The 13,437-nt window shown below is 56.3% G+C and overlaps 1 protein-coding gene across 3 annotated transcripts in view; it reads right to left on the bottom strand.

The window, feature by feature from the left end:
* ARHGAP23 (Rho GTPase activating protein 23) overlaps positions 1–8,873 on the bottom strand; it is a 79,689-nt gene extending 70,816 nt beyond the window's left edge. For 2 of the 3 annotated variants that reach the window (XM_069543283.1, XM_069543284.1), the window contains exon 1: positions 162–254. In XM_069543283.1, coding sequence (XP_069399384.1) covers positions 162–224 — 63 coding nt within the window. In that variant the 5' untranslated portion in view covers positions 225–254. Of the gene's footprint in view, positions 1–161; positions 255–8,783 lie in introns of those variants that run through there. The other variant, XM_069543285.1, reaches the window with a different exon arrangement.
* Between the last annotated feature and the right edge of the window lie 4,564 nt (positions 8,874–13,437).

Here is a 13,437-nt window from a genome sequence, read left to right as displayed (position 1 = left end):
CTTCCCGACCACCAGCGGATGTTTCTGCGGCCGTGCCCCGCGGTGCCCGCGCCGTGTGCCCCAGGCTGTGCCCACGGAGCGGGGACGCCGCGACCCCAGCCCTACTGCCGCCTCCCCGGCAGCGCCTGGATCCGCCCCCTTTCCTAGATCAGCGCCCTCACCTTGGGGGGCCGGGGCTCCGGGCGAGGCGGGATCCCGACCAGGCAGAAGGCGACTCCATTCATCGGGCGGCAGGGGAGGCTCTGTGGCCAGGGCACTGCTGGGGGCGCAGGCAGGGACCCGGGAGGGGCGGGACCGAAGGGGCGGGGTCGAACGCGGAGGGTGGGGTGTGTCTTCGCTCCGCCCCCTGCGCTCCAGACGGGGCGCACCCTCTGCCTCTTGCTGGGTTACAGATGCGTACCGCAGGGCTGAGTTCGGGGTTGTCGCTGACAGAGCCAGCAGAAGAGAGACGGTCTCAGGGAGACAGTTTGGGCTGGCCCAGCCCAGAAAAGACGATCCAGGCAGGCAAGCAAAGAGGATGCGGGCACAGAACACCGGACTAGCTAGCACCGAGAGAGGGAGGCAGGGAGGAAGAAACGGAAAGGGAAGCAGAGAGAAACAAAGCCAGACAGAGAGGATCAGAAACAGAGACGGAGAGATTCAGACAGCAGGAGAGAGGCAGAGACCAGACAGAGATAGAGAGAGGCAGAGAAAATCAGAGACAAGGATGAAGAGACTCAGGTCGGAAGAGAGGGAGAGACAGAAAAAAGACTTAGGGAGCCTTCCATTCAGAGACGCATGGCACTTGAGACAAGGGCAGAGATGGAGGAGGGGGAGGGGGTGAGGGTAAGGGGAGCTTTCAGTTTTTATGTTCCTCAATCTAGGACTCCCTTCCCAGTCTCAGCTCAGGCAGGCAGGGGAGAGGAAGGTATAAGAGAGAAGCAGAGCTTCACACCCCCACCCAGCCAGCCTGTGGCTCACGCCTTTAGACAGCTCACAGACCCACTCTGCAGTGGGTGACAATAAAAGCAGAGGCCCTCCAGGCCTTCCAGTCACAAGTTCCCGCAGCCTCCTTTCCCAGCCTCATTCTGAGCTGGGCCCAATGAACAAACCAGGGTCCTGAGTCCATTTCTCACTTCCCTGCCCCCAAGCAGCCCATCCCCTGATGATCCTGGAAGGGACAGTCTCCCAGTCTTTAGCTTCTGCTGGAAAGTTACTTCTGCTGTCTAACAACATCCTTCGTACCTCCTTTTATTTTACAGCCTATGCTTAGCTCTTTCCCTTGCCTTCTTATAGTTCTAAAGGGCTCCTGTATTTCTTCACCCAGATTGTGAAGAAAGGAAGGCAGAGGTCACAGATAAATAGGAATATGATTTGGATGAAGAAGGCAATGAAAGCGGGAAAGCCAACTCTGCCTACTGAAATGTCCCACCCCCTCCGGGGCAAGCAGCCTCATAAAACCTATTTGCTGTACCATCACCACTCTGACTCCTGAGAGCCGATCAGCCTCAAGTCCTAGATCCTCAGGATAAAGGACTCGGATCCTATGGGGGACAGTGTTGTCCAGACACCATCTAGACCACCCCTACTCCTATAAGCCCGAGGAAGGAGATATTGACTTGTTAAGTCTTTATGTTTTATTTTAACTTCTCTGAAAGTCAGTAGAAAAGGATGCTCTTGTAATGGTGGAGGGGCAGTCAATGACTTCTCTTCCTTCCTCACCTCTCTTCATCAAGGTCATATGAAGCCGGAATTATGCTCCACTTCCGAGCTTTCCTGCTATCTAACTGTAACCCATCACACCACCTGTATTCTCTGGCTTAGTCTTCAACCAGGCCTCTCTGTCTGACTTTCTCCCCTGAAGCTCCAACAGTCCAAGCCTGGCTCAGGGGTTCTTCCCTCTCAAAACAAATGGGTTGTCTGTGTAAGGGGGTGAGCAGTGGCATCTGAGATCCAGACTGGACTGAGGGTGTGGGGAAGGGGGGAGGGTGGCCCCTGGGGTACCCCTGACTCACTTTTTCCAGAGCCTCATGCCCTCAGACACTGCAGGAGGTGGTGAGAGGAAATGAGCTCACACTGGCCGGCAGGCAATTCCTCCCTCCACAATGCACTGCGCTCTCCTCCCCCACCCTCTCCGCTTCCCAGAAAGTGCACTCTTCCCCCACCCTGCTGCCCCTCCCACCTCTTCCTGCACCTTGACCTGCACCCCCATCCATCTTCTCCTGCATCTCTCTCATCTTTCCTTTTCACCTCAGTTCCCCATCCCCTCTGACATCTGTATCCCATTACCTGCATCCCACCATCCTCCCCGGAATCCACTCTATTCCTGGCACACTCTCTGGGGAATAGGGCAATAAAGTCCAACACGGGATGGAGGGTGCCCCTCACTGAGGATCCTCTTTATACTCCTCCCTTTCTAAATTCCTCTCTAAGCCCACTCAGCTTCTTTCCTTCACAAATGTTTATTGGGAGTCCTAATATACCTTGCGGTAGGAGAGTGGAGGTGGCCCCTGGGGACAGGAGGTACGCTTAGCTCCTTCCCTTTAGGAGTCCTGGTCTTACCAATCCTGACTCTAGTGTGAGATCCCAGGAGAGGAAGGCTGCAGAAGCAGAGGAAGGCTTCCAGAAGCAAGCGGCCGTGATCTTTAGAGGGTGTCATGGATGGGACAGGGTGGGGTGGGCCATGGGAAGAAAGAAGATTGTGGACAAAAGCAGGGAGGCAGGAGAAAGCAGACTCCAGCAGTGTGGCTGGAGCCAAGTGGAAGGTTCGTGGGCAGGAAGCACGGAGGGATGAGGAAGGAAATGTGGGTGGGGATGTCACCGTGGAGTGACTGGGCCTGAGGCACTTAGACTCCAGCCTAGCTTGTGGCAGGGATTTAAGCAGAGATGTGCTAGGGCCACTGTAGCATGATGTGGGAAAGAACAGAGGTGGGGGTGGGGGGCGGCAGTAAGGAGCCAGAGGTAAGGGATCAGACGGGAGGGCCCTGCACCTGGGCAGGGGGCACCAATCATCAGAGGCCCCCGGATCTTGTTAAACAACTAAGTATTATGGAAAGGAAATGGAAGAGTCTAGAACAACTCCCAGTAGGCTCCCCTGTGGCTCAGCTGATAAAGAATCTGCCTGCAATGCAGGAGACCTGAGTTCAATCCCTGGGTCAGAAAGATACCCTGGAGAAGGGAACGGCTACCCACTCCAGTATTCTCGCCTGGAGAATTCCATGGACTGTAAAGAGTCGGACATGACTGAGCAACTTTCATTACACTTCAGAACAACTCCAACTTTTATGGCTCAGAGGATGAGATAGTAGGTGTCTAGAGTGTTCTCAGGGAGAGGGGACATGCCAGGCACTGGGCTAAGTAATCCTTGGTATATATTATTCCAATTCAGCCTTATAAAGGGTCTATGAAATAGGTATTATATATAATCTTCATTTACAGATAAGGAAACTGAGGCCCAGAGAACTTGAGCATCTTACCCGAGGCCACTCAGGATTTGACGCCAGGCATTTGGGCTCCCTACTCTAATATTCTTGCCTGGAGAATTCCATGGACAGAGGAGCCTGGTAGGCTACAGTCCATGGTGTCATAAGCGCTGGACACAACTGGGCGATTAACACACACCATTTGGGCTCAAGTCTACACACTTAACATATAGGCTGTGCTGCTGGTGGGGTAGTGATTGGCAGCTTGAACCCTGGGTCCTTCTCCCTGAAGAGAGGCCTGAGCTAGAGACATGGCTTTGGAAGTCATTCGTGGATCAGGAGTGAGGTTCGGATTCTCCAGGGACACTGCAGAGAGGAGGTGAGATGTGGAATGGGACCCGAGGAGCACCCACCTTTCAGGGCCGGCAGGAAGGAAGAGGCAGCAAGAAGGATTGAGGAGAGAGAGCTGGCGAGCAGGGGACAGGCGGGGCGGAGGCCAGAGTAGTCAGGAAGAGCATCAAGGGTGAAGAAATGGAATTGGGCCACTGAGAGAGTCAGCAGGAAGGGACAGGGGAGAGCACAGATGAGTGGGGTTGAGGCACAGCTCCAATTCCGGGGGGCGGGGGGCGGCACCTGAGCAGGCTTTTTGGTTGGGGAGCAGGAGCCAAGGGAGAGCCTGAGGGGGTGATAAGTGGAGTAGAGGAAAAGGAACCCAGCGTCCTGCCAGGGGAAGAACCTGCCTTCCCCAGACCCGGTAGGGCTAGGAGAGGAGCATGGCGGGGGATGTCAGGGAGTCCCCAGACCAGAGCATTCCAGGGCCAGGATCAGGCCTGGCCTAGGAGCCGTTGCGGGGTTTTATGGTGTCATCAAGGAGACCCTAACCAAGAGCACATTCAAGTTCCCATCCTGCCCACATAGTAGCTGAAATGTCTTTGAAGAAAAGTACATACTCTGAGCCTTAGTTTCACCCTCTGTAGATGAAAACAATAGGCCTTCTCCACCAATCTCCAACTGAGAGCTCACATTTGATAAAGAATCAAAGCAATGAGTGGAAGACTATAGGAGTGATGACCGTAGGGGTTATGGTCATAGGGGTTATAGGCGTGATGACCATACACCTGGCTACAGCTTCCGGCCTTTCCACGGAAGGGGAGAGAGCACCCCCTGGTGGAGAAGGGCAGGAGCGCAGGACTAGAAGGAAGGGCTGAAGAGAGAGCTGACCTGTTCCTCTGGCTTTCAGCCCCCAGGTTTTCTGCTTGTTCCCTTGAAGCAACTCATGCCCACCTAAATTTTCATCCCCAAGGTAGTGGCCCATAGGACCTCCCTGGTGGTCCAGTGGCTAAGACTCAGAGCTCCCAATGCAAGGGGTCCAGGTTCAATCGCTGATGGGGGAACTATTAATAGATCCCTCATGCCACAAATTAAGAGTCTGCATACCACAACTAAAGACCCTGCATGCTGCAATGAAGATCCTGGCACAGCCAAATAAATAAAAAATATTAATTAAAAAGAAGGTGGTAAAAACAAAAAAAGAAGGTGGTGGCCCAGTCCAGACAAGTTCAAAGACATTTACTGAGCTCCGGCTACATGCAAAACTGCTGTGTGGGGTAGCAGGGAATGGACCAGGTGATGTGCTTGTCCTCAAAGAGCTCATTTTCCAGGGAGGGCAACAAGCACAGCAAAGGTTGCTGGGATGGTGCTACAGACAGCACTGGACAAAAACAGAGGGAGGCTTCCATAATGAGGGGAGAAGGCAGGGGCCTTGTGAGGTCGTGCTTGGCTTAGACCTTGACAGGTAACAGACAGGTCTTAGGGAAAGGAGGTCTGAAGGCTTGAGAGCTGGGGAAGGGCGGGGGACCCAGCTCTGGCAGAGCCCCAGGCATCCCGGAGAGGGGACCTCAGACCTCATCAAGTCCCTTGAACGGTGTAGGGTAGGGCCTCAGTCCACTCGAGTCCATGCCAGTCCTCACCCTCATCCCTGCTGCCAGGTCCCTGAGGAATCCTGGACAAGAGGATTATTGGACAAGATAATGTCCCATTATCTGAAACTCCTTGAGGAGGGAGGTACAGCCCTCTGGCCAGGCGAGGGCTGAGAGGCATTGGCAACCTGCCAAACAGCTGGGGCCCCAAAGGTCCAGAACTGGACCTCTGACCCTGGTGGAGAGAGAGGTGGCTGCTTCCCTGGGCCAGCAGCAGGGCAAGCAAGCCACATTCTGTGAACCCTAGTATCAGGTCGGGGGTAGTCAAAAGACGCCCACCCCTGCCACTCTCAACTGGCAGCACCTCCCCCAGGGAATCATGTTGGAAAACCTATGTCATAGTTTGGCCCTGGGCTGGGGTCTCAGCCCCACAGGCTCTCCACTGCGTGATACCAGGCAGTTGGCCTGGTGGTGAGGACTGTGTGTGTGTCAGTGTGTGTGCAAGGCTAAGAGACAACTGATGAAGACTGTGACATCACCTAGCAAGGGCCTGAAAATGCCAAGATGGAGAGGAATGGAGTTAAAGTATGTTGAGCACCTACTATGTGTAAAGCTCTTTGCAAATATTATTTCTTTACCAACATGACTCCCCATGACAACACTATAAGGTAGGTATTATTAGCTTCACTCTATAATGAAGAAACAGGCTCAGAGAGCGTAAATAAATTGCTGAAGTCTGACGCTGAGCCCTTACTCTTTCCACCAAGCACAATACCTCTGGGAGGAGCTAGGCCAGGTTGTCCCTTTTAGCTCCAGGATGCTAAATTCATGGTTCTGGGTGAGGGCTTTTAACTGCTGCCAGCAACTGGCCTGCATCCCTGCTTCTGCCACACACCACCTGGACCCTGCCTCACACTACCTGGCCCGTGCACGTCGCTGCATGGAGCAGGGTTTGCTCCACTCTCCTCCCAGTCTCTCTGCCCTTCTGGGAGGATGAGGGGTGGTGAGAAGAGGAGAGAGGAGGGGAATGTAGAAGCAGGGAAGAGATGGCGGGAGGAGAGGAACAGAGGGGAGCAGCGAAAGGAGGTGGGGAGGGGTGGCTCCCACCTCCCCCTGGAAGCTCTGGAAATCCCCGGCAGCTGCTTCCCTCTCTTCTGTCTGGCACCGAGCCAGCCTGGGGAAGGAGTGAGGGGAATTAAATAGAGAAAAAAAGAGGGGCAGGGCACTGACCACAGAGGGGCAAACCCCTCTGTCCTGGCACTCACTCCACCCGGCCATTCCAGCCCCTGTGAGAGATTCCAGGCATGCTCCCCTTTAAGGAAACCCTCCATGCCAAAATCCACACATACCAAACAGACACATCAGGGCGGTCCTTGCACTATAAAAGGATTCTCTGTTTTACAAGAGGGCTCCGCACATGGGAAACTTAAAATAGGAGCTTCCCCTGGGGTGGTGAAAGAAGCTCTGATTTCAGAAGCACCCCATACACCTCATGCTTCTGACACATTCAGGAAGCTGGCAACACCCACAGGGCTGGCAGGGCCGTGGCTGCCTCCAGGCACTGACATCAGTGTGGGCACCTCCATGGTTGTGTTGATCGTCAGAGTCCTCTTGTGGGGTGTCGGGGGGAGGGTGTGTCATGGTCCAGGGGACAGGCTGCCTGCTGCGCTTCTCAACAGGGCTGTTTTAGGACACCTAGAAAGGACTGGAAAGCCACCCCTCAGCACAGCTGGCAGGGATTTCACAGCAGCCCAGAGAGGACAGATATCCAAGGGTTCCCAGTGCCCCTTTGATGTCCTGACTCTCCTCCATGTTCTGTTCTCCCTTCCATAATGCCAGGGCACAGGAGAGCCAGGCTGTGCCTCTGGGAACAGAAAGCAGCTGACCCCCAGAAGACGTACAAAAGGCGAATGGAGGAGCACCTCAGACTGAGCTACAGGCCCATTGAGATGTGTTTAGGGTCCTCCAGGCAGAAAGCAGTGGTGTTCCCTAGCCTTAGCTCTCCTTTCTTTAAAAAAAAGAAATGGAGATGAAATTCACATAACATAAATTTAACTATTTTAATGCGAGCAATTCAGGGGCACTTAGTCCTGTCCTCCCAACCCCTGCTTTTTTGTGCTCAGAGTGGAGTTGAAGGTAGAGTCAGTAATGACAACAGCAGAGAATGATGAATCCCTGCCAGGCCTGGTGCTCCAGGGAGCTGCCACGGGCGATTTAAATTAACAGCCAAGATGCCCAGCAGGCCTGGAGACTAGACCAGCCCACAGCCCTCCCCACACATAACGCCCAGCCCAGGGAAGATGCCGAGAGCCCTTCATGACTCCTCAGAGTCTCCCTCCAACCCCCAGAACTGAGGATCACCCCATCCCCTGACTCATCACCCTCCACCCCTCCGTGCCCCTTCTCACCACCGTCACAGGCAACTCAAGAGCCCCTCTGCCACAGAGGGGAGGGGTCTCAGAGCCCAGGCCCCAGACACAGCTTTAAGCTGAGCCTGGGAGCGTGGACATGCAAAGGCACACGCAGAAACAGAAAACCTTTCCACTCCAGACCCCACCCCAAGACCTCTCACTGAGTTGTGACCAGGAAGGGAGCAAGGCAGCCCCCTCCCTCCAGCCCACCTCAGGAGGCTGCCCCTCTTAGAACTGGGGACAGCAAGTCAGGATAGAGGGGCCCTCCCACCCACCTAAAGGGACGGCCCCTCTTGTCCAGGATTTACTGAGCTCTGTGGAGGGAGTGAGGTGCTCTGACTGAAGGAGGCCATCACTGGGACCCCTCTGATGGAGACTGTGTGAAAGGAAGCCACCCAGGGCCTGGCTGGGGCAGCTTGTCTGCATTTGGGGGGCATGTGGACACGCTGCCCAACCCACCCCATCTTTTCACTGCCATGAAATGGTGGCGGCAGCTGCTGCAGCTGCTGTAACTGGGACTGGAGGGGGAGCCTGGCAGGGAGAAGCCCCTTGATGTGCAAGGGGGGAGGGGATGGTTGTATCGTGAGGTCCCACGGTGGGGAAGGGACAAGGTCGGGAGGGTCAGCGGTAGTTACATGCCCTGGGAGAGCCACCCCCACCTCTGCCACTCCTTATTATGCAGAGCTTGCTAGGATCCTGGTAGGGGCCAGGACCTTATCGAGTGGGAGGGGAGCTTCTAAATGTTCTCCTGGAGCAAGGATGGGGAGCGAGGGAGCGTGTGAGCCCTCGGTGAGCGCCTCCCTCTGTGTCAGTGGTGGGAGAGTACTCGTGTGTGCGTGTGCGTGTGTGTGTGTGTGTGTGTGCGCGCGCGCACCAGCTCTATGTCACACCAGCCCTATCCCCTCCCCAGAGCTCTGGCCCCGCCCGGAGCTCCAAAGCCCCAAACCCCTCCCGCCGTGTCCTTCTCAGGGCGCCCACCCTCAGTCAGTCCTCCCGCACCCCGCCCTTCCCCCCAAGACACGCACCCGAGCCCCGGCCCCGCACCCGCTGACCTGCTCCATGCTGTTGCCAGCTATGCAGTCCTCGCCGCGCCAGCCCTGTGGGGCGCAGTGGGCGGCGGCCCCTCCATGCGCCCAGTGAGTGGTGAGCACCGCACCCGGCCACCGCCGCGCGCGAGGAGGGCCCGAGTCCGCCACTCAGGCCCCGCCCACAGGCCCCGCCCCGCCCGCCCCTCCCTCCACACCCCACCCGCGGGGAGAGGCGCCGCGCGCGCGCGCGCGCGCGCACACACACACACCTTACACACCACACACGCACACACACACACCACACACACACACACACACACTCCTCACGCATCCAGGGGCGCATCCCTGCCAGCGTCTCCTGGTCTGCCTGTCCTGGGGGCACTGTTAGTCCAGAGAAGATCGCCTCCTACGGAAGCCCCTCTCCTCATTTCTGAGGTTATCAGAGTCGGAAGGGCCCCACCCCTTATTTTACAGAAGCCTCAGAGGGGCTGGCCCAAGGTCACAAGCAGCTTGATGACAGAGCTGACCCCTGGCTCAGATCACTGTGATTGCCCAAGAGCCGGCCAGAGAGATAGAGCCTGGACCACAGGGAGACCCCACCCTGATGAGCAGAGGTCTGAGCCCTGTGACCCCAGGAGGTCAGGAGCTGATGGGGAGAGGCCACTCCCTATTGCCTCTCTTCACACGTGTTCTGAGGCCCTTGGGTGGGTGTGGGGAACAGGAATGGAAATTCCTGTCGCCTACCGTGTTCCCTGCCCCAGGCATGTGCCAAGCAGAAGGAGGAGCTGAACCGTTTGTCTACTGCCAAAGAAGGGTCATCTGAAGCTCCAGATGCCAGTTGGGAACCTGCATTGTGGACAGTGGAGCCACCAACTCTGGTGAAAGCCAAGGAGGTGGCAAAAAGACTGCTTCCCACACTGAGACCCTCCTACCCCATCAGGGGTGGCTCATGACTGCCTGCTGCCCCTCTGTCCTGCCCCTGTGAGGGCAGGGCCACACCAAGGGGTTATCACATGCGCAGGCATGTGAGAGGCAGGCATGCTGCCCAGGACAGGAGTGTGGAGTCCCGGGTGGACAGGGGTGGGAATTAATCTGCCCTGAGGTGGGCAGTGGGGCTGGGGCATCGGTGTCCAGGGGCTGGTGGCCCAACACCCCTGGGCCAGTGCCGGGAGGCATGAAGGGGATTGCAGGCTTCCCACTGCACCCTGGCCTCTTTGTTAGCACCAGGGGGTGAGGGAGCAGAGGGCTGGAAGCTGAGATGGGGAGAGTTAAGATCCTCAGTGGGCCCAGACAAAGGGGGCTTTATAGGCCGGGTGTAGGGGGCATGCTAGGGGGAGGAATTCAGGAATGCAGGCTGGGGAGGCCCTGAGCCCCCCGGGCAGCCCAGTTTGGGGCTGGGGTTGGACTCCCCCTGCCCTCCCATGCTTTGGCCCTGCAGAGCATTTGCTGCTTTGCTCCTGGGACTGCAGCCAGGAGTCCCGGCAGAACTTCATCCCCGGCCACCCCTCCTTTTGGGGATCTGGGGGGCACTACCCACACACTCCCAGTCTGCCCCACCCAGCTGGCAGCAGACTCTCTTGGCTTCCCAGCCATGCCCTCTCAGTGGCCTCGTGGCCCTGTCTGCTACCAGAGTGAGTGCCCTGCCGGCTGCCAGGGGAAGGGAGGGACAGACTTGGTGAGGTCACAAGGCTATGGGGTCAATGAGGCCCTTTGTCCCTTCAAATGGAGTCTGTCTTGGGATAAAGAGATGGGAGACAGAGAAGCATACTGCCCGGATCCTGATCTGGCCTCTCCCAGGCTGTGGTGGAGCTGGGCTCTAGGCTGTGGAAGGCAGGCTCCATTCTTCCCAGAGCCCTCTGGTTCTCTTTCAGGGCTGAAGTAGCCACTGGAAGTAAAAACTGCGAGGTGGAGGAGATGGCCCATCGGCAGCAACAGCCCATGCTGGCCTCTGAAATAACTGTTGCTTGGCCAGGCCTAAGTTCTGGGCTTGCGCTTTGCAAGGTTGAGAACTGTCTGTCCCCTAAGATGCTGATCTGGCCCTAAAGAGTGGACTTCTACTGGCCAAAGTCATGGTGTCTAGATTGCTAGACCCCAAAGCTATTTTATCAATGCACCCTGAGCACTACAGGAAGCTTCACAAACAGAGAATCCCAGTGCACAGAAGGGAAGGGATGATACTGCTCAGCTGTCTCTGCCCCAGCCTGCGAGGTCCACATGTGCAGGCCTCCCTCTTGTCTGGCAGGCTGGATCTCTGACAAGCTCCTACTCTGATTCCTGATTCTACACTGGACATGGTTCAGAACCTTCAACAACAGCAGTACCTCAGGGCGGGGCGGTGGATGGGGATCGGGGCCTAGCTCAGGTTGTCTTATTTTATCTGCTTCATAAGATTAAGAAGAGAACAGTCTTATCTCTTGAAGAGTGTCTTAGGCCAAAACCTCCTTTTAGGGGGTAAAAAAAAAATGTCCAAGTCTGGTCAGGGCCCTCCTTTCCACCTCATTGAGAAGTCAGGCTTGGGGGAAGCAGACCGAGATTCCAGTCCCGGGGCTGCTCTTCAGCAGCCCTGTGATCTCGAGCAGGTAATCTCGCCTCTCTGAGCTCTAGTTTCCACATCATGGGGTCGATGAAAGATTACATGAGATGGGAGTATAAAATGCCCGGTCCCCTGAAGGCCCCATAAATGATCAATAAAATTTAAGTACCGTCTACAAAGAGCTGAATGAATTCATCTCATGTCAATTATTATTAGCCTTAGTTCAGCCAGTGACAATTTTTGACCTTGTTCCCAAGTTCTGGGAGGCCAAATGCTGTCTACAACCAGGCGCTCCTTTTGAAGGTGGCACCTGCCTTCAGCTGCGGTTTCCAGCCTGGTGCTGATCCCTGCCCCCTAGCCTCCTTCTCTTTGCCTCAGCAGCCTCCAGGGCTCCCTGGGGAGCAGAAGGAGTGGAAAGGGAACTGAGAGTCACCAGGTAAGGCAGACCATCCCCGGGTGCCAGGGGCCTGAGAAGAGAGGAAGGAGGAGGAGTACCCAGGAGAGAGCAGGCGATGAGAGGGAAGGGGGGCGGGGGGCTGGGGGCCTCGCTCCTCCACCTGCTGCTCTGCAAACAAAGCCAAGAATGATGCAATTGTGGCCTGGTGCAGCTGAGGCTACAAGGCCCTGAGAGGGAAAAGTGGGGGGGTGGGGGAGAGCAGGAGCAGCAGGGCAGATGCAAGGGCCCTATGGATGCTGGACTCCGGTTCCCTGCCCAACATGTGACTCCTTCCTGTGGCTCCTGGCTGCCTCCTGAAGCCCCACACCCAGGGTCAGACTCCGCCCCAAAGAGTCACAGCTGCCTTCAATGCAGGAGGCAGACATGATGCAACAAGGACATCAGCCCACAAGGGGCGGGAGATGACAAGAGCCCCAGACACCAAGCTGACTTGGAAGCCCCCACTGGGCCCTTCACCAGCAGGCCTGGGGCTGCAAGTCTCAGGGTCCCCTTCCTGCCTAGAGACAAAGGGCAGAATCCTCCAGAGAATGTGGGACGGGAAGAATCTCACCCAGGAGAATCTCACCCAGGCCCTGCACAAAGTAGTACATGTTCATAGAATTAAAGAAAAACCCAAGGCAGACAGTGATCCAGGTCTGGGTCCCCAGTGCCAGAAGACCCTGGGGCTTGGCATCCCCCTGGGGCAGTTGTACCATCAGCAACCATCAAGCCAGTGGGGGTGGGGGTGGGGTGGGAGGGTGCCTCCCCAACCTCGCTGGGTGTCTGCCTCAGCTCCCCACTGTGTTGGGAGCCAAGAGAACAAAGTTTCCCCCTCTTCCACCTGGAGAAATCCAGGGCCATGGGGAGGATGGGTCACTGGCCAGGGTCCCCAAGGGGACAGTGCATATTAAATGGGGGCAGCAGAAGAGGATTGCTGAAACTGTGTTCAGGATATCTTAGCCCAACCTCCCCCCACCATCGCCCGGACCCGAGGGGACAGCTGGGTGGCTTAGCCCAGAGCAGCCACTAGGTGGCAGGAAAAGCCCAACAACTCAGCCAGCTCCACCTGCTCCCACCACCTGCTCCCACCACGATCCCCAGAGTCCTACCCACCCACAACCTCCTCTCCCCTCTCCTCCCTCCAGCCCATCCCTCACTGCGCCTCCTGCCTCCCATGATGGGGCCCCTGAAGTCTTTTCATTCTTCCTTTTTGCCTTTGGGAAGGGGAAATGCTACTAATAGCAATGATAATAATTAGTGCCCGTGATTGTTTGAGTGCTGAAGGGGTCTCAGGCATTTCACATGCATTATCTCATGTACTCACACATGAGATAAGTAAAAAACAAACAAACAAACAAACAAACAAACAAAAACCTCTCTCTCTTTTCAAGAGGAGATAGAGAAAGCATAAATAGATGGCTCTCAAACCCAGGGTCGTGACTTGGGAGTGTTATCTAGTGGGTGTAGGCATGGGGAGGAGGGGAAGGACCCCTCAGATGCATCTGAGCTGTGTCCTTACCACCCCGGCTCCCCTCCCCCACCTCTCGAGATTCTAGGAAGGTGCCTTAGTCTTGGGGTGAGTGCGAGGTCTGAAAACTTTACACAAGTGATTCAGGCTCACAAAAACCCCTCCTTGGCTGAGAACCACGGCACCCTCAGCCCCTGGCTCTGCTCCAGGCTCCACAGGGCACTCTGGACTCTCCCCTTGC

The sequence above is a fragment of the Ovis canadensis genome, chromosome 11 (genome assembly GCF_042477335.2).
Source record: "Ovis canadensis isolate MfBH-ARS-UI-01 breed Bighorn chromosome 11, ARS-UI_OviCan_v2, whole genome shotgun sequence".
Lineage (NCBI taxonomy): Eukaryota > Metazoa > Chordata > Mammalia > Artiodactyla > Bovidae > Ovis > Ovis canadensis.
The sequence above is the reverse complement of the archived record's forward strand: the minus strand, read 5'-3'. Positions and strand labels throughout refer to the sequence as shown.